The 27964-nt window shown below is 57.1% G+C and overlaps 1 protein-coding gene across 5 annotated transcripts; it reads left to right on the top strand.

The window, feature by feature from the left end:
- The first annotated feature begins 6447 nt into the window (after positions 1-6447).
- On the top strand, positions 6448-27854 carry WNT11 (Wnt family member 11). 5 transcript variants are annotated; one of them, XM_027083433.1, is made up of 6 exons: positions 6448-6697; positions 10576-10758; positions 17978-18213; positions 19761-20038; positions 22743-23035; positions 27024-27854. In XM_027083433.1, exons 2-6 carry the CDS (start codon positions 10676-10678, stop codon positions 27196-27198), a joined length of 1065 nt encoding a protein of 354 aa, XP_026939234.1. In that variant the 5' UTR covers positions 6448-6697; positions 10576-10675; the 3' UTR covers positions 27199-27854. The 5 variants fall into 5 exon arrangements, with proteins under 5 accessions (XP_026939234.1, XP_026939235.1, XP_026939237.1 ...); XM_027083434.1 differs by having other exon boundaries at positions 6448-6805; XM_027083436.1 differs by lacking the exon at positions 27024-27854 and adding an exon at positions 23637-24413.
- Positions 27855-27964: the final 110 nt, after the last annotated feature.

The following is a 27964-nucleotide window of genomic DNA, read 5'->3' as shown; positions in this document are numbered from 1 at the left end:
TGAAAAGGCAGAAAAGGCGCTCTTCCCAATAGAGCCTAACCCCAAAGATGCAAGAGTAGAGGCGCCAGGCCACAGGGTCAAGGGCCCTGCGTCCTGTGCCCACACTGAGTGGCCAGGCTCTCCCTCCCCACGATGGGCCTAAGCCACTCCCACCCCCACCCCAACTTTCCCCTCTCAGCTCCCAGGAACTCTGTCTCCCCTACCCTACCCTCCCAATCCACCCCCAGAGCAGCCCAGGTTGAATCCCACACCCGACCTCACCCTCCCAGCTCCAGACCTCCTCCAGGCCCCCTTGGCAAAGCCCATGCCCTTTAGCCCAGCATTCGGGGCCCTTCCGGGCATGGGCCTGTCTCCTCCCCAGTCATTTTCCCCTCCTGTCGCCCTTGATGCCAGCAGCACAGAGCCCCCCCACTTACCCTTCCCTGAAACCAAACTTCTCCCTCTTGTCTTTGCTCAAGCTGTTCTTCCTGCTGAGAAGGCCCTCCCCCATCCCCGGCCACCTGACAATTCCTCCCCCACCTGCACATTATTTATATAGACATGAATGTTAAGTACAGATCAGCTCCCATCTGGAACTGTTTATGTACCTGGCAGAAAAGGAACTAACCTTTATCAAGGACTGATTACATACAGAGCATTTTACATATATCATCTCCTTAAGCTCCACAGCAACCCTAGGTGGTAAATTTCACCACTCCGATTTTCCAGATGAGAAAACTGAGGCTCAGAGACAGGAATCATCTTTTCCAAGGCCATACAGAGGTGGGGTAGGGGTCGAAACCCCCAACTGTGGGCTCCCAGAACCCATGCTTGTTTTAGGCCCTGGTGGAAACACTTCCCTCAAGGTTACAGTTGTGGCCAGGGTCCCATGTACATGAAAATACTTGCTATTAAGGGAGGTTGTGCTGCTTTGCAAATTCCAGGGACCATTGTGAAGTACCCAAGCCTGTCATGTAGAAGAGGGGACCCAGGGAGAGAGCCAGGGCCATGGGAGGAGTCATAGATCTCTCCCCTAGATGAAGGAGGACCTTCTCCCAGGCAGAGTCATCTCATAATGGAAGAGGCTGCCCTGGAGGGAGGGAGCTCCCTTCCCCCTGGGTGTGCAAGCAGAGGCTGAGTGAGGGATTCACTCATTCCTTTGGCAATTTTGGAAGAACCAGTGTTCACTGGCCGTGATGGAGTACCAGGGATGCAGCATGGGCGAGACAGAGCTGGTGGCTGATTGATGCTGCCCCCAGAGCGGTGGAGACACGTACAGAGGCTGCGGTGGACAGAATTCGGGGATCTAAGAGGGTGAGTGGCCCAACTCTGAGATTCTGAAGTCACTTTAGACAAATGCATATTTTCCGTCGTTTCACTATGTAAGCCCGGCTGCTTAAGTTATCTCTTGCTACATAACAAACCATGTCAAGATTTAGTGGCCAAAAAGAACAACGGATTGATTCTCCTGATTCTATGGGCGGACAGGGCAGATCTGCCCATCTCACTGTGGGCTCCCTTGTGAGGCTGCACTTGGCTGGTGGGTCAGCCAGGCCTGGGTTCCGGCTGGGCCGGGTGGGCCCTCTCCACGTGGCGTGAGGGCCTCTCTCTGCATTTATAGTCCAGCCTGGGCTTCTGGGGGTGGCTGAGCTGGGCTCCATTGGGGTGAGAGCAGAAGCTGCAGGGTCCCTGAAGCCTGGGTTCCAGAACACGCATGGCATCATTTCTGTCACATGCCACATCGACTCAAGGAGATCAGCAAGTCATGAGACCAGCCCAGATCAAGGCGTGGAGAAATAGCCTTCCCCTCTTCCTGGAGTCACATTTCGAAGGGGAGTGTGTGTCCTGGGACGAGAGGAATTGGTGTCATTTAGAACCTACCTCACTGGCATGTCCAGACAGTGACAATGCATGGCTTATGGGCTGGCTGTCAGGAGACCCAATCTTTCTTGTCTCCTGCACCAGCGAGAGTGATGTGAGACAAATGGCTGTCCTCTCTCAGCCTCAGCTTCTCTCTATGTGCCACGGGGGCACTGAGTGTGGTGGGTCTCTGGCCCTATGGGTGTGCAGGGTGAGACCCAAGTGCAGAAACACTGACTTGTACTCATACCAAAGACGGGGATGCCCAAACTGAGAAGACACTGCCAACCTAGACACAGGTGCCCTGGTGCCCACTGCTTCCCATTCCTCTCATTCTGGGGGCAGCACTGTCCCCGCCATTCCCAGGGCCCCTCCCAGGGCGACAGCAGCTGTTGATCAAGGGAGGCACATGATTCAAGCCAGCCAATCAGCCACCTTCCCTGGGCCTGATACAGAGGCCCAGGGAGACAGAAGCTCTCATCTGCCTGGAAAGGAACTAGGGCTGTTGGTGGCTACATAGCAGGGGGAAGGTATGAGGCCCACAAAGAGAGCAGCGAGAGTTAGAAATGAGTTGCAGATAGCACGTTGCGGGCATGGGGGTGGCCCGCTGTTCCCGGGGAGTACAGCTCCCCCTTCAGGTCCCCAGCACCCCAATTTCTCCTCCAGGGGCACAAACCAATCGGTTTCTCTTAGGTTGAAGCTGGTTGGGGCTGGTTTCTCTCTTGGAGTTGAAAGAGGCCTGAGAAACACAAACACTGTCTCCTGAGCAGCCGCCACCGCGATTAAACAATGGAGGGTTGAACGCGGCCTTTCAGAAGTAACACCGTCAGTAGATGTGACAGGTGGTGTGCTGTTACCTGCACCCAGGGTAGAAACCTGCTGCCTGACCCTGGCCACCCCCAAGCCTGCTCCCTGCGCCTTGTAAAAGAACAACCCCTCCCTCGAGGTGACTGAGGAGGAGGAGAATATCCTCTCCCGAGCAGTGGGCACAGGCTCAGGGGCCCACAGGCCTGGGTTTGCAGACCTGGCGTAAATGACTGGACAGGCCTGGGCTCAGACTTCTCAGCCACGGAGCAAGGCCTGCCTCGCCCACAGGTGCAGAACTGCCCGGCACACGGTAGGTGTGCGATGTTATCTCCCAAGAACCTTGGGAGGGAGTGGTTTAACGGTTTTCCCATTTTTCAGATAAGGAAACGAAGGATCACGGAGGCTGAGTGACTTGTCCGGGGTCACGCCACAGTAAGTGCAGGAGGAAAATGGAGAGCCAGGCCAGGTGTCTGAGGACACGCCTGTTACTAGTTGATCCCCCTCCCCTGCTTGCCTGAAGGATATGGCCTCACAGGGCTTGCCGACCCCTGGAGCAGGGGACCCCTGGGCTGGGCTACTCTGCCCAGTCCCACCGTCCACCTGCTTTCCCAGGAAGGCCTTTCTAAAAAATACCCTGTTGCTGGAAACAGCACCCTTTGGTCTCATTGTTTCTACCATGTTCACAGTTCATCCTAAAACACAGGTAAGAGTCAGGGGAACCAAGACGTGGGTTCTGGAGCTGAAAAAGCCCTTGGAGGCTATCTAGTTCAACCCCCTCACTTACAGTTGGGGTGACAGGCTCAGAGAGGGCGAAATAATTATCTGCTGTCACACAGCCAACCACTGATGGGGTTAAGGCCTGTAACCAGGTCACCCATTCCCCCATCCAGGGCTCCTGGAAATAGCCGATTTGCTCCCACCCATCTCCACCAAGGCCTTGGCCCCAAGGGAGGGAAGCTGAGGTGGGTGGAGGGGTCAATAAAGGTCAGCATGGGAAACGGAAGTGTGGCTTCCCCTACTGCCATGTCCCTTCCTGGGTGGGGTGTGCACAGGGGTGGGGGGTGGAAAGGTGTGTACCAGTGGCAGTCAGACAGGGGCTGAGAAGCCTGCTGACAGGAAGTCCCCAGCACGTCTGGGCGATCAGATGACCAGACTCACCGGGGTAACTGAGGAGAAGGAAACTGTATTAACATCTACAGCAGCCAAGAGCTGGCCCACCTGCCCGCCTCAGAGCCTCCTATCCTCTGAAGGGGAGCTCGTGCCCAGGCGGCCAGCACGGGCCTGACACACGGTGGCCTTTGAGGAGGCTCCTGGCAGAGGAGGCAGGAGGAAGAAGAAGGGGGGAAGATCAGTTGGTTCCAAAGATGAGAAAAATCCTTCTCCCAAGTGTCTCGGAGAATCCCAGAATGTCTGAGGTGGTAAAGCACTCCCGCTTATGCAAGTGGGGAGACTGGGGTGCAGGGAGGAGCAGACCCTCGCCCAGGTCTCCCTCGATTCTCAATTCGAGGTTTTGCCACCACTTCCTCAGGCTCACCCCTCGCCCCCACCTCCCCATCCAGGGCAGGGGTCCCAGTCCTAGCTGATGCCTGGATCTTGAGTCACAGGACAGAGCTGAGTGGCTGGGAGGGTCCCAGAGGGCTCAGGGCTGGGCTTCAGGAGACCTGGGATCTTCTCCTGGCCTCCCTCAACTCCTTTCCAGAAAATGCAAAGTCACCATCCTCCTGCCTTCTGTTTCAATGGGGGCCACCAGCTATAGTGCACTCTGAGCCCTAGAGATCTGCGTTCAAATATTAGCTCCAACCCTTGCCAGCACCTCCGTTCTGAGCCTCAACTTCTACATCTATGAAATGGGGTACTAATCCCCATCTTGGAGAATATAGAGGATTTGATGGGACTGTAGTCTTCCCATTTTATAGATGAGGAAACTAAGGTTCAGGGAGTGTAAGCAACTTGCTCAAGATCACACAGGTAAAGATAGAATTGGGCACAGTGGAACCCAAGTCTACATGACTCCAAATTGCTCTCCGTACCTAATCTAGCTGGGAGCCAGAAGACTTCTGACTGAAAGACTGCTTGTGCAAATACTTGGAAGCAACCGGTTTAGCTCTGAAATGAGCAAAGGGCTAGACCCAGAGGACAATGCATCCCAACTGGACAGAAGTCACCTGGAACGGCTCTGACTGTGGTGGCCAGAGTGCCTTGGAATGGGAGAGCTAAAGACACTCTTTTGACCCCCGTCGGTAGCCTCTTAGGTGGAGCAGCAGTGTATCCCACACCCCACCCAAAGCCCCACTACCTTCCCATGGCATTTATAATGGGATGGACTCCAATGCTCTGGAAGAAGAGATGAGGGTGTCCCAGCATGTGTTCGCAAAGACATTTCTGCGACTATAAGCAGGAGTATATGTGCACTGGTGTTGCTTGGAAGCTGTGTGTGTCCTCCCTGTGTGCATGGAAACAGGTGTGTTTGTGCGTGAACCGGCTGGGGAAAGTCTGCGTGTTCGGCCTCATCTAGATGTGTATGGCCGTTCAACTTGTATGTGCATGTGGGCAAGTAGTATGTCCAAGTACCTACTGAATGTGTTTGTGACCATCTGTGGGGTGATAAGTCCCAGTCCTGTGTGCAAGGGGAACTGGCTGCTTGCCACTTGCATGGCTGAGAGCCTGTGGTGGGTTCTGTGGGCTCAGATGTGTGTGATGTATGTGAAGGCATCTGTAGCCAGGTTAGGACAGCCTGTGGGTGCCACTTCACAGGCAGCTGCAAAGAACAGGGAATAGAGTTAGGGTGTCTTGGGGGGACCTGAAAGAAGCCTCTTTTCATTAAATCTGTTTTCCCTTCTGCTAATGAACTAGATCATTCTTGGGATTGAGGCCCCTGGGGTGGGGTGTGGGGAAGACAGAAGTCAAGGAAACCACAGCACCTGACCCAACAGTTAGAAACGGGAGGGGAGTATTGTCAGCCAGGAAGGGCCAAGGTGGGCATGGGAGGTGTGGGCACTCAACTGGTCCCAGAGAAGTTGCCCCAGAAACACAGCCCCAGCCCCAACCCCAGGCTAGGTCTACACCACACAAGAAGCACCTTAGTGTGCTTTAGCTTCTGAAACCCGGTCCTCAGCTGGTGGTCCCCTAGGGACCCGGACAAGGTGCCCAGAAGACTCCCCAACGGTCATCCCATAGATGGGACACCTGCCTCCTTGGTGCCTAAGGTTTATAGCCGCCTCACAGCGCAGAGCCCTCGCACCTCCTTTCTTTGCTGAGAGTTCCCAGAATTGGAACCAGAGGTCTGGAGAGGTGACCCGGCGAAGGTCGGACTGAGACGCCAAGGCAGCTCTCCGGACGCACAATGCTTATAGTAACCGAGCTGCAAGACCAACACCTAGTGATGCCCGGGCTCCAGAATGAGACCTAAGGCCGACTTCCCTCTGAGCTGTGGCTTCCGCCTCTGTCAAACCAGACGGGGTTGAGGATCCTCGCGGGGCTTGCTGCGAGGTTTAGAAACCTTCCCCACCTGGGCCCCCGAGCGCCCCAGGCGCGCAGTAGGTTCACAGCCCGCACGCTCAGTACACACCAGCTATAGTTATAGTTAGTAAGTCTCCTCTTTGTAACTCAACAGGGTGCGACGTCCTCTCGTGCCGCTGGCGCCGCGGGTGCGTGGCAGCCGCGGGGACCCCGCCCCCGGCCCCCGCGCGAGGCCGGAGCCACCCGGTGGGGTTTCGGCGCGCTGACGTGGGCGGATCAAAGCAGCTGCCCGTGCCTTATAAAGCAGTTCGGGCGGCCGGCACCAGAGACCGTGCCGGGTGAGGCGGAGAGCTCCGGCGAGCGGGCGAGCGCAGGCCCCGGGAGCCGAGCGCCCTCCAGAGCAGCCTGAGTGTGCGCCCCAGTCCCCGCGGGACCCCAGCAGGCCTCTGCCTGCCGGGATCCCGGGCGTGCTTCTCTGGCAGCTCGCGAAGAGGACGCCCTCGCCGCCTGCCCAGCCCGGAGAGCTCCCGGGTCCGCTGGGGGCTGCGCTCGCCGCTCCCCCGCCCTCCTGGCCAGGCGAGCGCCCCAGGAGGTGAGCAGTGGCCGCGGGCAGCGGGCGGGCTCTCAGCGGGGACCTGCCAGGGCGCGGGGCTCGGGAGTCCGAGGGGGAAGGCGTCACCCCGTTGAGCAACCGCTCCCGGTAAGCAAAGCAAGACCTTCTCCATACCTCTCCTCCGCGGCTCTCCCCGGCGTTCCCCTCACCGAGCGCAGCCGCCGGGGGCTGGGGGCGCGGGCTTTAAGCGGATGAGCGGTGGAGGTGGGCTGTGCAGTTCCCGCGTCCCGCCTCGAGCCTTCCCGGCCCTGTTCCCCCCGATTCGACCCTCTCCCTCCTAGTCAGCCCGCGGATGAGGTCATGCCCGAGCCATCCCGGGGGTGGGGGACTTGGATCCTGTGGCACAGGGTGTGTGTGGCGGGGCAGGAGAGGGAGGCAAAAGGCAGAGAACTACGGCAGCTCCTGCTAAATTGGGGGACCGGGGCGGAGGCCTCGCTTTGAGACCTGCTCCCAGAAGCGGCGGGATAAGGGGGAGAACCGAGAGTTTGTTTACAGACCTGAGCTCCAGGCTAGGGGGTGGGGAGGAGGAAAGTCCTGTCCCGGCCTCGAGGCACATCTGGAGCAGCCCCGAACATCTGGCTGAGCTCGCGCACGAGCCCCACACCTCCCAACTCTCGGAGCTGAGGTGCCTCCATGACCCTCACGGTCCATAGGGGCTCGGGGTCGGGCCCAGAGGGGGTAGTGGGAGGTGCCCCGAGTTACCCCACCCCACCCTTCCCACTTCCAAAATAACCCGTCTCGCGGGCCACCGGCGCATCGTCCGCTGCCCAACAGACACATCTCAAAAGACTCGCGGCCAGGGTCAAAACCGGGTTGCGGCCCCGCCTCGCTTGGCGTCGCAGGTAATCTTGAAGCAGAATCGGCGTCACCGGTTCTCCGGCTCGGCTCTGCGAGCTGCGCACCCGGAGGCTTCAGCGCCGGCGCGCGGCGGGGACACTCAGCGCCGTCGCGCGGTGCCGGCTCCCGGCCCAGCGCAGGCTCATCCGGGAAGGGGAAGCTCGGCGTGTCTACGCCGGCTTTGCCTCAGAGGGGCAGCCGCCCTGGCAGCGGGGTTTCCAGGGCCTTCCAGAGCCCAAGCCTTACAACCACCTGTTAGAGCCGGGCCGTGGCTACTGCGCTCGCGGTGCCCAGAGTGTGCACCAGAGGTTTCCTCTGTCGCCCGCTGCAAGAGAGGTAGCTTGAACTTTATCCCCAGCGGGAGGAGGAAGGGACCCTTTATCTCTCCAAAGACACTGTGCTTTGACGCGGGCCCACTACGCGCCTGACCCCAAGGGAGGTTCCGAGCCGGGCCCGAAGCAAGGGGTCGGGCAGTTCGGAGCTGACCACGGCAAGTGGATGTCTTATAGAGAGACCAGAATTGAGAGGGCACTTACTTTACACCTCATACCATCCCCAGAGGGGGGACACGGGGGTCCAGGAAGAGGAGGGGACTTGCCCAAGGTCCCAGGGCGCGGGAGGCTGCTGCGTATCCCACCTCGAACCCCGGTTTAGCGCCCCCTGGCGGGCCGGGGGCTCAGGGAGGCGAGGGCTCCCTGACCCGCGAGGCGCAGGCTGAGGGTGACCCAGCGGCCCGCGCGGCTGTCCTAGACACTCTGACACTGGATAAGAATAACCTGTCAGAACCCAGAGGCCCAGGCCAGGAGCCGCCTCCCCCAGCGACGTGCTGGGACAGCGAAGGGAGAAGCCCGGGACTACCGGGGCCGCTCCGAAAGAGCCGGGGGTAGCTTGGACGCCTGGGTCCCCGTGCGCCGTGACCCGGGCGGCCCCTCCTCTCTCTGGGCGAGTTGGGCTGGACACGGATCCCCTGCTGTGAGTCCGGGCTCTCGTCTCTCCGAGTGCAGCCTTTTCTCCTCCCTACCCTGGAATGCTGGGCGCCTTAGGGGGGAGCCCACACTTTGGGAGGGGGTGGGGGCGAGGAGAGACAGTGGCTGGCGTTTTTCCCCCCCCCCCCCCCCCCCCCACCCCGCCATATCCAGCCGATACTTTTCTCGTTCTCAGGAGTATGGTAAACTTTCAGGGCCAGTAAGACAAAAGGTTTGGATACAGGCTGGGTGGGAAGAGGGGGCACAGTTAGACTGCGACCCCCGCCTCCCCGCCCCCGTGCCATAATTCAGCAAAGTTTGTAGCGAGCGCCACGGTGTTAGGCGCCCAGCTGGGGGACTCTGCGGAGGAGAAAGAAAATGTAATTCAGAGTTTTCTCCCTGCCTTGCTCTGGGTCATGCCGAAGGCTCCAGGAAACAGTGGGATTTAAAATGTGTGTGTGTGTGTGTGTGTGTGTGTGTGTGTTTGTGTGTGCGCCCGCGCGCGCGCGCGCTTAAGGCGCACTCGTACATGCACACACTACGCAGGTAGACGTAATAGTGGAAACTTAGGCAGAGGGTAGCTCAGAAGAACCGCAGGCTACTGGAAGCTGGAAAGACCTCAGGAAATGCGTGAAGTCCAGTCCCTTGTTTTCATAGAAGGGAAAACTGAGGCTGGGGTGCTGGAAGGCTTGCCCAAGGTCACACAGCCAGATGGGAAACCCCCCCACTTCTCGCTCAAGCGCCCCCACTAAGGCGCCTCCTTTTTCCAACTCCACAAACCCTTTAGAAAGGAATCCCTTTGTCTGCTCCTCCCCAGGGTAGAGGGGCTGAGGCTGTGTTTGCATCCGGGAGAACGCCAGTTGTTGGTAAATTTGGAAGAAGCTGGGAAGGGAGTTAAGGATGTGAAATGAAGAGGGGGAAAAAAAGGAGAAAAAGAAAAAAGCCGGAGAAAGCGACTCTGCGGCCTGCGGGCGGGGTAAGGGCTACTCCGCGGCCCCAGGACGCCGCCTGGCGGCCGGAGGCGGCATCGCGCCGGCCCCGTGAGCTTCCCAGCTTAGCTAAGGCCAGGCTGCCCAGCCTTGGCTCCGGCCTGGGCACCATCCGACCCTCCAGAAGGGCACCGCTAGAGGGACTCAGAGACTCAGGACCCTGAACAGCCTTCACTGTACAAAGACCTTTGCTATCCCATTTCTCATCCTCCCCTTCACAGGCTGAGAAACTGATGCCCAGATCCAGCCCCCATTTCCCTGTCTTCTCACGGTCCATGATCTCACCGGACACTGGGGTAGACATGCGAGTAAAACACGGGCATGGACCTGCCGCTCGCTGGCTGAACAACCCTATTTCACATCTCCGCGCCTCCGTTTTCTCATCTGTGAGATGGGGGCAGTGATAGTATCTATCTCCCAGGGTTGCTGGGAGGAAAAAATGCGATCGCGTTAGGTGAATGTTCTTTTTAAAAGGTGAATTATGTCCTAATCACAATTTGAATCACAATTGTGTCCCCAGTTTACAGAGGGGGTAAACCGAGGCCCAGCAGGGAAGGAGAATGGCCAGGCCCATAATAACTAACAATTAATATTGCGGAGATGAGTACCCAGATCCTGGGCCCCGAATCCGCTCCTCCCCTCGCCCGCCCGCGGTCTCCGCCCTCGACCCCCTTCGTCTTCTTTCCGTCCCTCTCGAGAACTGTGTGCCTATCCGGGCTTCTCCCTCTGCCAAATGTCTTTCAGCCTCGCTCTCTGAGGGTCTCTCTCCCTCTCGCTGTGTCTCTGCCTGGTTTCTCCGGAGTTTCTGGTCCTGTCGCCCTCTTCGCTTCCCGCCGGGACCGCACTAGGTGGACAAGCCCTGGGCCGCGCTCCGGAGGCATTTAATTCGAGCCAGACGCCGGCCGCGTCCCGGGCTGTGCGGGGCGGGAGGCTACGCCGGCCGCGCGCCCGGCCTCCCCGGGCCCCGACCCCTCCTTTGTAATTTGAATAAAACGCCCCCCGCCCCGGCGTGGCCCCCGCCCCGCGCGCAGCCTTAACCCGCTGCCTCCGCTCTCCCCGACTGCAGGCGGCGTGCGCGCAGGAAGAGCGACGGCGGCCGGGCGCGCGGCGGGACTTCGGCGCGGCTTCCCCAGGGTGCGACCCCCCGGCGCGCCAGCCGCGCGAGGATGAGGGCGCGGCCGCAGGTCTGCCAGGCGCTGCTCTTCGCCCTGGCGCTCCAGACCAATGTGTGCTATGGCATCAAGTGGCTGTAAGTAGGGACCCGCGTCCACGCACATGGGCCCCGGGACCCGTGGCTGGGGGAGGCGGAGAGCCTTAAGGGGCCCCCTGGGTCGGGCCAGCGTGCCCAAGACCCGGGAGCAGAAGTTGCCTGGCGGTCGTGGGCAAGTCACCCTTTTTAAGCCTCCTTTTCCTCCTCTGTTAAATATCGTCCTTACCTGCGGGAGGAGCAAGACAGGGCGTGGAGGACTACGGAATTGCCCTGTTCCGTGCGGCCGGGGGTTGCACAAGACCTCCACAGGGACAGATGGAAAAAGACCGTGGTCAAGGGGCCCAATCTAGAGGGTCTGCGCCCTGCACACAAGGTCTGCTCAATATTATGTTCCTTGACAGTCTCCTGACCCTAGCTGGAGGTTCTCAAACAGTCCAGACCCCTCCACCTGGGTGACCTTGGGGAAGTGTCACTCAGCCTCTTGGGAGCCTTAGCGTCCTCCTCTGTCAAAGGAGGGTAAGATGAGAAGCGGCTCATGAAAGAACCCCATAAACTGTCGGATGCTGAAGGGTAGTCCTTTAAGTAGAAATTATTAATGGAGGGGTAAGTGGGAGAGAGACTCCTTTCCATCCAGCAGAAGGGAGTGCCTGCTCTGTGCTGGGCTGTGGGCAGGGAGGGCAGGGAGAAAGGAGTAAAAGCCAGCCCCTTCCTGGAGGAGCTGCCCTCTGGTCTGGAAGAGATAAGCCCAGGCTGTAAATAACTCCAAGTGCCCCGGGAGAGCCCAGGGCGGTGTTGTGGGAGCCCAGAGGAGAGGAGATCACCTGGTGGGGGGCACATCCTTGGGACCCTAGGTAGATTTTTCGTGGGTGGTGCTCCTAGGATGGGCCTGAGGAGTCTCTGGGAGTTTGGTGAGTGGGGGCAGTGAGAGAAGGGCACTTTGGGTGGAGGAACTCCCTGAGCTGTGGAAAAGTCCAGGACAAGACACAGCCTAGAGTTCCAGGTCGGGGCGGGGAGCCATGCAGATAAGACAGGCGTGGGACAGACTATGGGCTGGGGAAGGGCTTCGAGGACGGTTCATGGATTAGCTGGAAGACGGGGCAATAGTGGCTGGGCCACCGGCAAACAGTCTTGAGGTCACCAGCCCTACCCCTTCTGGGGCTTAGTTATCCATTAATTCTCTTGAGAGGAAAACCCCATCTTCTTGCATTTCTTGTTTGTAAGGAGAAGCCTGAGCTCAGCAGCTTCCCAGCCTGGGGGCACCAGCTCTTCTCAGTCAGTCCTGACTAATTTTATGAGCCATCAGCCGCTCTCCTTCTACTGCTGGTACCTGGCACTGTCGCAGCTGGTGAGAACCTCTGATCAGGGAGCCCAAGCCCTCCTCACTCACCACCAACCTTTTACAGATAAGGAAACTGAGGTCCAGAGAGGGAAGGGCTTTGTTAAAGGGCCGGCCCAAGGAGGATCAGTGGCCGAGAACTGGGCTCACCCCTAGAGTGTTCTGGGGGACACTGCTATAATTCCCACACCACGGTGGGAACGCACAGGCTCTGAGAAATTTACAGGTCCCCAAGCTGGCACGTGGCTGGGTAGGGTCTAAAATAGATGGCTAGTTCAGCCCAACATCCATGCTGTCCCCACTGCATAGCCCAGGCTGCCACAAAAAAATGAGTACAACTCAGTGTCTGCCTTAAAAGAGCTCCCAGCCTGTTGGGGGAGACAGACATATAAAACGTAGCAAGTGGACTTTGGGCTGTGTCCTAGGAGAGGGAGCATGGGAGCCCAGAGGAGGTGTGGTTAGCCCCACATAAGGGAGGTGACTCTGAGTCTGGCTTCAAAGGACAGATAGGATTTCGATGGCCGTGGATGGAATGCAAAGCAGGCATCCTAGGCAGAAGGAACAGCAGGGGTAGGACGATGCGTGTGGGGAAACAGAGAAGCCAGGAATTACAGGAGCTTACTAGTAAATCCCCAGAGCTTTAGACATTTAACTTTGATAACACTCCTATGAAGTAGGTGACATTCTTATCGCTACCATTTTACCAATGAGGAAACTAAGGTACAGAGAGGTTAAGTAATTGGCCCTGGGTCACACAGCTAGTTAATTAATGGTGGATGTGGGATGAGAAGCCAGGGAGACAGGCTCCATGAAGCCAAACCTCTTTGATAGTGGTTAAACTCTTGCTGGAGCTGAAGATAGAGGGGGAAGCAGGAGAAGGAGTGGAGTTTTAGAATAACAACTCTGTGTGTCTGTATATGTATGTGGCCTTGGTACATGTCAGGCACTGTTCTAAGCGCTTGATGTATGTTGTTTCATTTAAATCTCCCAACCGCCATGTGAGGTGGGTTCTGCCATCACCCTCATTAATCAGAAGAGGAAGTGGAGGCTCAGTGGGTCTTTAACGAACTGGGTGTCACACCTAATAGCAGAGGCAGGACTTGGAGTTAAGTTGGTGGCTCTGGGGCCTTTTGGTCACAGGGAGCCATAGGACAGTTGGGCACAGGGAAGGGTATGGTGGGGATGGGAAGCTGGGGACTCATCCAGGAGACTCAGCTGTCCTGGGGATGTCCCAGAGGACCCTGCTGCCCTGGGCTTTGGAAAGCGAGCTGAAGAGGAAAGGGGCATTTGACATGGGAAATGAAAGTAAACATGGCTGAGTGACCCAGATTGCCCACTCACTGGGGACCTGGGACTCAGCTTGGGCTGTCTGTGGGGTAGGGGGTGAGGGAGAAGCGGTGGAAGCACCTGATCAGAAATAACCTGGGGGACCCCTCCCTACCTCACCTCCCACCCAAGCCAGGTGCTGGGAGACTCAGACCAGAAGTGTGGGCAGGGAGGATGGTTCCAGCCTTCTGTGAACCACTGGGGTTGCCCAGTGAGGGGAAGGCCTAGGGTGGCTGGGAGGACCCATAAAGGCCACTCCACCCACCCTGGTCAGCCCCAAGCCTGCTGCTTACTCCGGGGCTGGGCCTCTTGTGGAAGAGTCCTAAGAGACTCAGAAGGGACACAGCTGCCGCAGAGAGGCCAGGAGGAGCACCAGACCTGAGTTGGGAGGCCTGGGTCCCAGCCTGAGCTCTGCCAGTTCACTAGCCATGAGCCAGGCTTCAGGCAAATCAATCCTGTTAGCCTCAGTTTCCTCATCTCTACAATGGGAGTGAAAGAGCCCTAGCCTGTGATAAGGAGTCCTGGGTTCTAGCTTGGCTCTGCCTCTGATTGGCTGGCTGTGTACAGGTCAGGGCAAGCCCTGCCCTTCTCTGGGCCTCAGTGTCCCCACTTCCACAATGGGGTGGGGACGCTGAGGCCCAGCGAGGGGCAGTGACTTGCCCAAGGTGGAACGTTAGATGTGCTGAGCTGGAGCTGAAACCCAGGTCTCTGTGCCTCCCCCACCCCCACCATTCCCAGGAGAACCCCAACTCCTGAATGAGAGAGACCTCGGCCACCCCAGCAGCACCCTGGGCATAGGCCTCGCCTGTGAACTCTCTGTTTCCTCCTGTCCTCTCTTCCACCCTCTCCCCCATGCACCCACCCCCAGATAAACCAAAATGTTTTCAATTAGGGGTGTGCTGCAGTGAGGCAAACCGGAGGAGATGTCCAGACGGGTAACTCCCCCGCCTCCCACCCTATCCTTGATTACCTCCCCAAGGGGGCCTTAGTTAGAAACGGTCATTACCACTAATTACCAGATGACCGCATCGCCCTCCTCGGGAGTGGAATCCGCTGCCTCCCACCTCCTGATCTCCCAGTCTGCACGCTCCCTCGAGCAGGCCTCCCCCAGCACGCCGCAGCTGGCCGCTCTGTCCCAGCCGCTCTCTCCGCAGCCCTGCGCCCACCCAGGACCTCCAGAATGCTTCCCGTTTGTCCTCTGCCCACCTGGGCAGTCTGTGCCTCATCTGGGAACATCCTCACCGGGTTTCCCTCATCGAACCTCTCTCACCACCAGCTGGGGGGGTGGATGCCTGATGACTTAAGAGATGGACAGACTGACCCAGAGTGGCCCAGGGTCCCCAGACCCCAGGATCCCAGAGGACCCCTGCTTGGGAGCCGCAACCTGAGCTCCCCAGGGAAAGTCTCAGCTTACGTTATCCACTTTCTGAGCAGGAGCCCAGGGGAAGGACCTGGGAGGCAGCCACCCTGCATGAGTGCCTGCTGTGTGCCGGGTACCGTGCTGGGTGTTTTCTCATGTATCTCCTGTAATCCTTCCTGTTGTGAAACAGAAAAGTGGCTCAGAGGGGAAGGATGGAAGCTGGGCAAGGGTGATGGGCAGAGCAGGCTCAGGACAGGCTGAGCGTGGACGGCCCCAAGCCCAGTAGAGAGGGGACCTGGGAAGGTGAGGCCAGGTTTGAGGGAGGATGGTGTCCAGAGGAGGCCGAGCTCCTGGGCACTGGAGCGCCTCAGCGTCCTCCTCTGTACAAAGGGGGTGATAATCTCCCAGGCCCCTCGGGCATTGTAAGAATGGGATGAAATGAGAGGTTCTGTAAACTGGGGAGTGCTGTGCCCACCTGGGACAGTGGGTCCATGTGCGTGGACAGTGTTTGCTAGGTGGTGGCAGAGGGGCTGTAACAACAAAGAAACAGGCTGAGGGGATGCTATCTGTCCCTGTGTGCTCACCCCTCATCCAGCACGTGTTGCCGAAATTCAGGCAGCAGGTTCCCCAGTCACAGGCAGGGTCAGGCAACCATGCCTGAGGTCCGCATCCAGATACACCAAAGGTTTCTTGCCTCATGCCTCGGTGGGGTAGGGATGGGCCAGGGGTCGCAGTGAGGGAAGATGGCCCAAGATACCCGCAGTCAATCTCAGACAGGCTGGGTGGTGCCACTCCAACCACAGACACCAGGCCATGCCCACTTGCCCTGGGTCTGCTTCCCAGGCCTCGGGGATGATTTCTGTATTTTGGAGGCGTAGGATGAGTGGGGCATGGCAGAGAGAGGCAGCAGGAAGCAAACTAACCTATTAGTACTCAGTGTAGCACATATGAACTCATTCAGCCCCTACAAGACCTCCAGGAGTCCCCAGTTTTTAGTTGATGCTCAGAGAGGGGCAGCAGTTTACCCAGGATTGCCCAGCACATAGAGGCCAGAGCTTGAGCCACAACCCAGGTCTTCTGACTCGCTCCCATTTATGAATGCCCCGAGTGCTTTCCATCCATTATCATATTTAAGTCTTGCCATCACCTTCTGAAGTAGAATTTATCATTTTCTTATAACAGATGAGGCCCAGAGAGGTTGGGTAACTTCCCCAGCTCACACAGCTGGTGCCCAAAGCCTGAGCTCTTCCCTGGGCCAGCCCATGAACTGGAACATCTGGGTCATTGCCTTATAACTGGTGATAGGTCTGTGCAGCCATTAGACGAGGAGCTCCTTGAGGAAAGGATCTATGTCTGGGAAGAGTTGGTGCTTAGTAAATATTTCTTCCACAAGTAGATCAAGTTCATTTACTCATTTAGGTACAGGTGCAAGGGGAAAGGCATTCCTGGCATCAGGAAAAGCCTGGGCATACGCGTGGTAGTAGGGCAGTCCCTGTCAGAGAAGCCAAGGGTCTGGTGTGGCAGGTATTAGGACACACGGGGGACAAGGACGGGAGGCCAGAGAGGGCTTTAGGGCCAGGTTTTGAGGGGCCTTGAGGTCAGATGGAAGCCCTTGGCCTTGACTGAGTGGGTGCAGGAAGCTAAGGTAGGAAAAGGCCACCGACGCAGTAATAAAGTAGCTTCCATCACAGAGCCCTGACCATGATGTGTCAGCCCTGGGCAGAGCATGTGACCCACATTGAGTTAATCCCTCAGACAATGCTGGGAGATTGATGGAGAGGAGAGGCTACCTGACTTGCTCAAGGTCACAAGGGGAGTGGGGGTGACAGAGCCAGGAGTCTGCCCAGGCCCGTGCTGTTCTTTGGCACCAGGCTGCCTCTCTTGGGATCTCAGGCCAGGGTCTCGAGGAGCTGGGCCTCACCAGGTCTCGGTCCTGACGCTGGGTGAGGTCTGCTGTGGTCCCAGCAAGTGGGGCACCTAGCACTTGGGCCTGAAGATTGGCCCCTTCTTGCCACCTGTCCCTCCAGGGTCTCTGCTGGGTTTCCGAGGACCAGCTGGCCCTAGGGTAGGGGGTGGGTCTATGTGGAACCCTTTAAGGCTGTGGGGTCCCTCTAGCCTCCACTTAAGAGGAGGGGCTGCCTGATGCAGTCTGCTCCTCAGAGAAGGCCTGGGAGGAAGCTGAATGCAGGATCGACCCCTGGTCCTAGAGTCTTGGAATCCCAGTGCCCAGAACCAGGATCTGGAAGCTCTTAGGTCCTATAACATCACTAGAGGTCACAGGGACCCCCTAGGCCAGCATTTCCCAAAGCATGGAGGAGGTCAGCACTCCTCAAATATAGGGTTTTGTGCTCAGCAGACTTGGAAGTTAAACAAAACCAAGCCTGTTGCTTTGCTGCAGGACTTCTCAGGGCCTTTAAAATGTAAATGTGCATTACTAACTCTTCAAGGCGGGTTGTAGTATATCACATCCCCCAACTGTGCTTGATTGACTATGGATCCCTTTTTTCAGAGTGTCTCCCTGGAACCCATTCTGGGAAATACAGTTTAGAGGTATAGACACTGAGACCCAGAGAGGGACAGTGATTTATCTAAAGTCATATAGCAAGTTAATGGCTAAGTCCAATTTATCAGCAAATTGAGTGGCTCTTTAATCTTTTAATGAATCTCTTGCCTGTATGTGGGATCTTACAGCCTAATAAATGGGTTTAATAATTAAACGAAGCCGTAGTGGGAAGCTCCTAACTTACACTGTGCATCTAGTAAATGGTCAATTAATAGTATGTATTACCATGATGATGATGATATAATAATCCAGCACTTAGCACAGCGTCTAGCATGTTCAGTATTGAATGAATGTTGAATGAAGAGTAATCATTCACAGCTGTGTGGGACTAAATAAGGCAGTGGATATGAGTGCTTTGTGAGCTATAAAACTGTTTATTGTTAGTATAATTATAATAAAGCTTAGGTAGGATGGGGGCCAGGATCCTATGTTATGAATGAGGGCATAAGGCCCAAAAAAGGACAGTGATGTGCCCAAGGTCACACGGGGGCGGGAGGGGGAGCCGTTACTCTGCTGGGGACAGTGCTTGGCCTCCTGGTTTCCCAGCCCCTTCCAGCAAAGGCTCCAAGACTGTGGAGGAGAGGCTGGGGCCGGTACAGCGGGTGGAAGCAGCACGGCCCCTCACAGCCCTGACTTCCCTTCCATTGGTTGCTGCCTTTTGGCCTGTGTGCAGGGCGCTCTCCAAGACCCCGGCGGCCCTGGCGCTGAACCAGACGCAGCACTGCAAGCAGCTGGAGGGCCTGGTGTCCGCGCAGGTGCAGCTGTGCCGCAGCAACCTGGAGCTCATGCACACCATCGTGCACGCCGCCCGCGAGGTCATGAAGGCCTGCCGCCGGGCCTTCGCGGACATGCGCTGGAACTGCTCCTCCATCGAGCTCGCCCCCAACTACCTGCTTGACCTGGAGAGAGGTAGGGGGCCAGCGGAGGCTGCTAGGGCCTGCGGAATGCATGCGGGTGGGGTGGGGTGGATGAATTCAGGCATCAATCTATGTGTGTTTAGATAGGTGGGTGAATTCATGGATGGATGGCTGGAAGTGTGATGGGGGGATGAGTGAATAGCTGGATGATGGATGGGTACACGGATGGGTGGTGGACATGGGTATTGGGGCGTGAATTGTTGAATGAATGAACATATAGTGAGTGAATATACCAGTGCGGGGAGCCTGAATGACAGTACAAATGCACAGGTACCCCTCACGCCTGAACAAAGGAATGAATGATGCAGGAAGGCTCTGGGGGTGGGGGGTCTGTAATGAGAATGCGACTGAGCCTGCCCTCGGGGCAGACAGGTGTGGAGCAGTTAATTCTAGACCATCCCGACTGAAGGTGCTGGGAAAGGCACAAAGTGATGTAGGGACTAAAGAACATCTGTGGAGAAGACTTCCCGGTGGAGGTGACTTCTGGGGGTGGATTTGGGGGTCCTGTGTATCATAGAGAGGCTTTTGAAGGGTAGGAATGCCCCAGTGGATCTCATCTTTCCCCCACACGGTGACAGCTAACGTTTGTGCAGCACTTTACAAAGCCTCCTTCCTTCCTGAATTACCTGAGCTCCAGAGCAAGCCTGTGAGGTAGGTATTTTCATTCCCACTCTACAGTTAAGGATACTGAGGCTTGAGAAGGGGGGTAACTTGCTTGGACGCAAGGCCAGGACACCCCACTGCCAAGGCACGTTGGGCTCCAGCTTAGTTTGCTAGGGCTGCTGTAACAAAGGCCCACGCACTGGGGGCTTCTGACAACAGAAGAATTGACTCACGGTGCTGGAGGCTGGAAGTCTGAGGTCAGAGTCAAGGTGTCAGCAGGGGTCCGTCTGAAGACCCTGGGGGAGGACCCATCCCCGCCTCTTCTTAGCTTCTGGGGCTGCCGCAGGCTTCGGTGCTCCTCGGTGCTCCTGCATCACTTCAGTCTCTGCCTCTGTCCCGTGGCCTCCGCCCTCTTTGTCTCTGTATCCCCAATTCCGTCTTCCTATAAGGACACCAGTCATTGCATTAGGGCGCACCCTGCTCCATCTAATGACCTCATCTGAGGTCAGTTACACCTGCAGAGAGCCTATTCCTAAGTAAGGTCACATTCACAGGGACCAGGGGTCACATTTCACCCCACAGCGGGCTCTTTGCTCACTGGTCTCTGAGGAGCTCAGGGACTGGGCCTTCTGTTCCCGAAAGCAGCCCCTAACGCTGGGTGCAGGGCAAGCAGGGAGGAAAGTGCAGCATGGTGAGTGTGTGAGTGAGGGTGTGCCCTGGGGGGCTGGCTTTGCGTGCTTTGTGAGAGTGTGCAGGTCAGCTAGTGCGTTTGGGGGAGGATGGGGGCGTGACAGATGAATGGTCGTCGTGCCATCCTCCACCTGCTTGCTGCCCCTGTCCCCACCCGACCCCGCAGAGGCAGGCGGGGGCCCTCAGGTCTGGGCAGGGTCCTATCCCCGGGTCGCCCGCCCCGGCTGACCCCACACCTCCCCACAGGGACCCGGGAGTCAGCCTTCGTGTATGCGCTGTCGGCGGCCGCCATCAGCCACGCCATCGCCCGGGCCTGCACCTCCGGCGACCTGCCCGGCTGCTCCTGCGGCCCTGTCCCAGGTGAGCCACCCGGGCCCGGGAACCGCTGGGGAGGATGTGCGGACAACCTCAGCTACGGGCTCCTCATGGGGGCCAAGTTTTCCGATGCTCCTATGAAGGTGAAAAAAACAGGATCCCAAGCCAATAAACTGATGCGTCTACACAACAGTGAAGTGGGGAGACAGGTAACCACCCCCACCCCCCAGATGGTTGTGCTTGTGCCAATTGGCCGGAAAAGGGCCGCCCAGTGTGCCCTGGTGGAGGGGTGGCGGGGGGACGGGCCCTGATCCACCCACACTGATGTGCTCCTGGCCTCCCCTGGCTCTTCCCTCTCCAGCTGCTTGGGGCTTGCCTGGCTCCTCCTCCTCCAGGGGGTCCACCAGGATTTGGGCTGGAGAACGTCGGTGGAGCAGAAGGAGCACTGAGCTGGGAGTCAGGAGCTCTAAACTCACTGTGTGACATTGGGCGAGTCACTTCCTCCCTGGCCTCAGTTGTTCCCATCTATAAAATGGGGTGGGTTGGTGCTCTCTGGTCCCCATTGGTCACGTTCCTCAGGCTCTTCCTCTGGGGCTCTGGGCCAAGGCCGGTGTGGAAGGAAGCATGGAGAGGGCTGCGGAGCAGCAGACCCTTGCTAAAGGGTCGTCTCCTTGGATCTAATGGGGACTCTCTCCCAGCTCCAAAACCCACCCCAACCTCCTAAACACGGTTTCCCCTCCATGTCTGTTATTATCAGTGTTGCATTAATTCCTCACCTCATTCCACAGGAGGTTGGGGTGAATGCATAAGTGAATGAATGGACCTTTTTATTTTTTGAAAATTTAAAAAAAAACAACTTTGTACCGATCGGTGTGCCAGACACTGTGGTGGGTCCTTGATTAGTTTTCTCTCCCGTAGTCCACAAAACCACACTGTGAAGAGGTACTGTTACCCCTCCTTACAGATGGGGAACTGGTCCTGGAGGGGCAGAGTGTCCGGTGTGGATGGCATCTCATGACCTCTTCCCTGCAGCCCCGTTAGGCCCATTATGCAGAAGCACCACGTGGGGCAGAAGGAACTTAGTTGGCTTGGCCAAGGACACACAGTGCAATGGAGCCCAGGTCTATGGGACTCCAGGTCTAGAGGTTTCCTTGTCCTCACCTTCCTCTCTCTCTGGTCTCCCTCTTGTAAGGATTCTAGGACATCCAGGCCATTTTTGGGCAGTTGGGGAAACTGAGGCCAAGTCACCCTGTGGATCTGTAGCAGAACCTGGCTAGGGACCCAGAACTCCTGCCTCCCAACCCTGCTGGCCCACCCCCCCACACCCTTGGAAACCCATTGGGAGCCCTTCACCCAGCCTCCTGCCCAAGAACCCAGCCCCACTCCTGCCCATGGCCAGGCCTGAGCCTCATGCTGCCAGGGGTACAGCCGTCCCATCCCACAGTGCAGTCCAGACAGGGTCCTCAGCCTCAGAGGCACATCAGCCCTTTCCCAGGGGCCCTGATGCCAAGGAGCTGGCCTCCCTGGGGCCGTCTGCAAGGGCCCGGGAGGGTAGATGACAGCGCGGTCAGCACCGGCACCATGGCCTCAGGAAGCCTGGGCCCCTTCCCGCCGTCTGAGCTGAGGAGCTGAATGTGGTTTACCTCTCCTGGATGACTCAGAAGTACCTTGTGCCCTTGGGAGGCTGAATGTGCCCTGCAGTCGGGTTCACTTCACTATGTGCTCTCCACAGGCTTTGCTGAGACAGTTCCAGACTCTAGACCCAAGTGGACTCCCTCATTCCCTACTTCCTGGCACTGTGAGGGGTAGGGAGCCCTGGGACCTTGACCAGCTTCCTCACTAACTCCCTGTGTGATTTTGGGCAAGTCCTTGCCCTCCGTGTGCCTCAGTTTCCCCATCTTTTTGATGCAGGGGTAGGCCCAGGGGACCCATAACCCTTGCAGTAGAGTACACAGGGCAGGCGGGGGGGTGGGCAGAGGGATCTGAGTCCTGTGTGCAAGGAGTTGGCGCTTAGCCTGCAGAACTGAAAGGCCTGCAGAAGGCGTCCCAACTCATGCCCCTCAGGTACGCAGGGAGAAACTGAGGCCCGTGGAAGATGGTGGCACAGAGTCACTTCCAAAGCCAGGGCTAGTGTCTCCCCAAGGCCCCAAGCCCAGGCCTCCCCTCTCCACCATAATTCTTACTCAGACTGATTTTTCAAAACCAAATATTGATTTAACTATTGTAGTTCACAAAACTCTTTCACATATGTCATCTCGTTGAATCCTTTCAACGACTCTGCAAGGTAGCAGTTACACACCTGCTCAGCACACGTGAAGACAGGCAGCAGAGGGGACGGCCAGCCAGGCCAGGGCTGCCCCCCCCCCAGCACCCACCTCTTGCCTCTTCTTCCCTCCTTCCCTTCCTTTTCTTCTCCCCGCCACCTTCTTTTCAGCAAGCATTTTGTGAGAGAGAAAAAGCATAGAATAATGAAAAGCCATGGCTTTTGGAATTGCCCTCAGACCTGGGTTCAAGTCCCAGCCCAAGATCTTCTAGCTGTGTAGCCTTGGGCAAGAGACTCAGCCTCGCTGAGCCTTCATTTCCTCTTTTTTAAATGGAGAAATGAATGATATCCCCCATGAAGGGCTTCTGTGATGATGAAGCCATTTTAAGTGTGAGAGCACTTGGTACACTAGGTGTATAGATGGCGTCCGTTAGCCCTGCAAAAGCCACTCTCTTCCTGCCCCTCCCAGCTGCCCCCCAAGTTGGAGGAGGAGCTAAGGATCCTTTAGAGCAAAAAGCCCTGTCACTTGAGGCCCGGAGCAGGTGGTGACTCCCTGAGAGCACTGGCAGGCAGAAGGGGGGGGCAGGGCCCCGGGGCAGGCCAGGGAGGGGGCTCTGGCTGCCCAGCCCGACGCCCTCCGCTGTCCGCAGGCTCTGCGTGCCTCTCTGGAGATGAAGTGTAAGTGCCACGGGGTGTCCGGCTCCTGCTCCATCCGCACCTGCTGGAAGGGGCTGCAGGAGCTTCGGGATGTGGCCGCCGACCTCAAGACCCGCTACCTGTCGGCCACCAAGGTGGTGCACCGACCCATGGGCACCCGCAAGCACCTTGTGCCCAAGGACCTGGACATCCGGCCTGTGAAGGACTCGGAGCTCGTCTATCTGCAGAGCTCCCCTGACTTCTGCATGAAGAACGAGAAGGTGGGCTCCCATGGGACGCAGGACAGGTAAGGGCCCGCCGCCAGCTTGGCAGGAAGCATCAGCCATGTGGCACATGCCCCATCCCAGCTCGGGGCTAGGCACACAGTCAGCATTCGGGGAACGGAGTCCCCGCCCAGTTGAACGCCAGGTGGAGGTGTGGGGTCCCAGGGGCCCCTGGCAGAGCTCCTGGGCATGGCTGTTATGTACCTTGCTCAGGCAGGGGCTCCTGGGGAATAGAGGCTCGTGGGAGGCCCCCATCCCACCTGCCCCCTAGAGGGGAAGAGACAGTGACTCTGTTGGGGGACAGGGGCTGGGAAAGAGGCTGCCTGACATAAAATAGATCCTCAGTAAATGTCCATCAAATGAATAAGCGAAGGATAAATGTCATACAACCTGTGAGCTGGACCAATGAACTGAGGCACAAGGGGAGGTGGGAGCAGTGGCCAGCCCGTGGCCGCATAGGAAGTCTGCACAGTGTGGAGCTGGAACCAGGACAAGTGCTTTTCAGAGGGGCAGCAGGAGAGCGAGGTCGGCCTGCATTCTGTGGACAGACGGCGCTCCCATGCCCCCGCCTGCGTTCACCCACCTCCCAGATCCCAGCTTTCTCCCCCCGGTCCCCCATTTCAGAGCCAGAGCTGGCGTCCCTACAGCAGGTCCCATCACAGCTGCTGAAGCCGATTCAGGACAGGAGAGAAGGAGGGAGCCAGTGGTGACTACAGACCTACTATGTGCCAGGAAGGGCTGGTGAGGATTCAGGGGAGCAGCTCTTCCCAGAGATGGTTCAGGAGGAACCCAGTCCTGAAATGCTATAAAGAAATAGTTCTGCAATCAAATACGTTTGGAAATTCTCTTTGGCGATTTGCAAGGCACGAGAACATATTAAAGGCTCTGAGGAATCCCGCAGTAAAGGATCTGTCTAAGCCAGTGTTTCCCAGAGGTGTTCGGCTGTGGAACTCTTTTATTAAGGAGCCCCTAATAGCATTCCACAAAACTAGTGTTCTTCCAGGTTAAAAGAATATTGAACCAGAGTGAGGGTGTCTGAGAACGTGTCTGGCACATAGTTGGTTCCTGGCCAGCTTTTGCTTCCTCCTCAGCCCACGTTCCTGTCTCCAGGAGAGGGGGACTGCTTTGGGGGGCTCCATCCTCACAGGCCAGGGCAGCAGGCTCTGCAAGGAGGCCCACGCTCCCATCTGGAGGCCAGATTGAGAGACTCAGGCAGAATGAAGATGGAACCAGGTCAGGCCAGGGAGACAGGAAGGAGCGAGAGTCTGGGCTGAGGCAGCCAGGGTGGGTGTGATGAGGATGGGGTTGGGGGGAAGATTCTAGAACCCAGAGGACCTGGGGGAAGCACACTGAGGACCCCAGAGCAAAGAGAGGGTCTCCCTGGATCCACGGGCCGGTGCGTGTGTGTGTGTGTGTGTGTGTGTGTGTGTGTGTGTGTGTGTGTGTGTGTGTGTGTGTGTGTGTGTGTGTGTGTGTGTTTGCGTGCGTGCGCGCATCAGGGAAGGACGGTTCCCACCCTGATGCTGCAGTTTCCTAGCTGTGGGACCTTGAGCAAATCCCTTCACCTACCTGAGGCTCAAGTCTCGTCTTCTGTGCCAACAGGATGATACCACTCACCTGGGAAGGTTGGCAAGTGATTCTAATCCCATTTACGGAGCAGCCCCTCCTTGCTGGGTGGTGTCAGTGCTGTAGGAAGGGTTTGTGAATGACAGTCTCCCCTCCCCAAGGCTGCCAGGCCTCTTCCTTCCCAGCTGTCCCGACTCTGCACCTAGGACTTGCCCCCAAACTATTGACGAGGAGGCCCCATTCCACAGCACCAGCTACCACCCTTGCTTTCTCAGAATGCTATCCCCCACCGCCCCCAGGCTTCCTGCCATGCTCAGCTCTGGGCCTCTGCAGACAGCTGTATGGGTCAGCTCTTCCTGCAGTAACAAACAGCCCTTACATCTCAGTGGTTCACAACCACAGACACTTCTTACAGCATTACATGAGGCTCTGGCAGGCACCAGGGATGGGGAGGGACATCAAGTGCTCAGACCGTGACAGGGAAAACAGGGAGCCCAGAGGGGCCCTGACTCAGCCTAGACATCAAGGAAGGCTGCCTGGAGGAGGGGAAACGTGAGCTTTACTAGATTAGGGATTTGGGAGGTACAGGGGGTTGGATGCAAATGAGCTTTGTTAACTGTAAAAGGCAGGTACACAGGTGGTACACGTGGCTGGGCCCCTAGCTGGGCAAGATGCCCTCCTCAAATCCAGCCTGGTGAACTGAAGCCTCCTCAGCAGTTCCTATTCCAAACTCTGAAACCTGCCCTTTCTCCAGGCCCCAGCCTCCCCAGCTCCCCCTCACAGGCACCATCGCGGGTCTTGTCTGGCTCTGGGGTTGGAGGCCATGTTTCAAACATTGCATGTCAGGGACCCAGAAATAAAAATGAAACTCTGCCCCCTTCCACTGCCCTTTCCTAGAGGAGTCATCCAGAGACCTTCAGGTTCAGGCTAGGGAGACTAATGGTGTCGAGTGACTAAACAAAGCCCAGAAATGTTAAGTGACTTGCCTTAAGTCACACAGCCAGTAAGAAGCAGAGCTGGGGTTTGAACCCAGGTCTGTCTGGCTCTGGGGCCTGTGTTCTTTCTGCTCTTCCCTCCTGCCCGGAACTGCTTCCAGTCCCCACACGCAGGTTGCCTTCTCCTCCTGACTCCCCCTCCAAAGTGCTCCCCTGCTTCCCTCCCCATGGCTCCTTCCCAGCTCAGGCTTCAGCTTCTCTTACTCAGCTGCTGCTGGCAGCAGCCTTCCTGGCCTCCCTGCCTCCAGCCCTGCTCCTTCATCCATCTCTCAGTCCCCTTAGATTAGGTCAGGTCAGGGTGTTTGTCCTCCTTGCCCCCAACACCCTTTCTCCTCCCCTTCGTCTTAGATTCCTGTTCATCTTTCATGCAATGGTCTGGATGATCCCTCCCCCTCCAGGAAGCCTTCCTGAGCTCTCACAGACCCCGTGCTCACCCTGTGTGATGCTGGGCAAGTCCCTTCCCCATTCTGTGCCTCAGTTTCCCCATCAGGAAATATGAGGGTTGGATTTGGTCATGTCTAGGGCTTGCCCACCTCAGACATTCTGGGATTCCTTGGTCCACATGGCTGTGGGGATCCAGCTGCATCCCATGACAGCATCCCTGTCGAGCCTAAGCCCAGCTAGATGAAATGCCAACCTGCACAGATGTTTCTTCGCTAGACAGAAGAACTGACGGCAAGGATATTTGGGTTTTATAGCGACCTTCAGCGTCTTCTTTGCCCACAGGACTGATTCAGGAAGAAATGCAGCCCCTGGCAGCCCATGGGTTCTCTGCCCTTTAGGGTGGGGAGAATATGCACTGGATTTGGTTTCAAGACCCCTGAGCTTGAGCCCTGCTTATCCACAAACTCCTGTGAGACCTTGAGCAGGCCTCTGCCCTTGCTGAGCCTGTTTCCATCTGGGAAAAATGGGCATAGTAATTCCACTGACCCAAAGACCTTGCCTGCCTCGGATAAGATGAAATACTGGAGGGAAGCGCCTGGTTCAAAGGGGGCAAATTATTGACGGACCCTCTGTCTCCACCAAGAGAGTGCCGAACGCTCAGTTTGCCTCACATCCGATGCCATTTGTTTGTTTCAGAATTTATCCTGGGATTCTAAAAGCAAAAACGATCTTTACGCTTGTTACAATATAATTAAGGATTAAATACGAGGATAGGATTATTAGACAGTGGCTTGAGACACTTTCAAGTATTTAGAAGTAGAAGATATAGGAAAAGAGACAAAGGAAACAAAACACCCCCTCATTTTGACGAATGCCTATTGGAAATATAGGGAAAAGTGAGAAGTACCCCTGGGAAAGAGGGTTATTTTAAATTCCCCAAAGACCAAAACACCGTCCAAGGGGGACTGAGGCTGCAGCCGTGGTCAGAGGAGGCTGGGGCTGCCTGGCTGGGAGTGGAGGGACTGGTGGGTGACAGGATGCTCACTGACCTCCCCTCCCCCTCCAGGCAGTGCAACAAGACGTCACATGGCAGTGACAGCTGTGACCTCATGTGCTGTGGACGCGGCTACAACCCCTACACAGACCGTGTGGTCGAGCGGTGCCACTGCAAGTACCACTGGTGCTGCTATGTCACCTGCCGCAGGTGTGAGCGCACGGTGGAGCGCTACGTCTGCAAGTGAGGCTGCTCCGCTCCTCGGGGACCCTCAGAGGCTGGCCAAGGGGCCTGGAGACGCCCCATGGATTTTGGCTTGTGAATTCCAGATGCTAGACGTGGAAGGAGGCTTGTCCTCTGCCTCCACTTGGAAACCACCAGGAACAGAAGGCCGGGCCACCCGGGAAAGAGGGCCAGGACATCAAAGGAAACCGACAAGGTTAAAAATAACCTGGCAGCCCGAGGCCCTGGAGTGCCCACCTGCTGCCTTCCAGGCGGGTCTAAGAAGCCAGAGGCATGGGTTTGGCAAGACTGGTACAGGCTCGACCTTTCCTAGCCAGAGACTCAAGCCTCCTGGGAAGTGGGAGGTCAGCCTCTCCTCACCAGAATGTTCTGCAGGCCTAGCCCTCGAGACCCCCGGCCCACCCCAGGGTCTGAGCCTACTGGGCCCACCACATGGAACCACTAGCTTGGGTTGTAAATGTTTCCTTGTTTTGTTTTGTTTTTCTTCCTCTGGGATGTGGGAGCTACAGAAATATTTATAAAACATAGCTTTTTCTTTGGGGTGGCTGGCCTCAATTCCTCTTTATATATTTTATATATATAAATATATATATATATATATGATCTGTATTTTAAACAAGTTCTTTAAACAGCTGTATGAAATAAATGCTGAGAACCCCAGGCCGCCCCTGCAGTTTCTGGCCTCCTCAAGTGAGCTCAGAGGATCCTGGGGCTGGTTGGGTGAAGTCTCCGGTTCCCAGGCGAGGCGGCGTCCGATTGATGTTCCCCAC

This window comes from Aethalodelphis obliquidens, unplaced genomic scaffold, assembly GCF_003676395.1.
Source record: "Aethalodelphis obliquidens isolate GAN/ISIS:26980383/991018 unplaced genomic scaffold, ASM367639v1 scaffold50, whole genome shotgun sequence".
Taxonomy (NCBI): Eukaryota; Metazoa; Chordata; class Mammalia; order Artiodactyla; family Delphinidae; genus Aethalodelphis; species Aethalodelphis obliquidens.
Note: the sequence above shows the minus strand (reverse complement) of the source record. Positions and strands in the feature narration are given on the sequence as shown.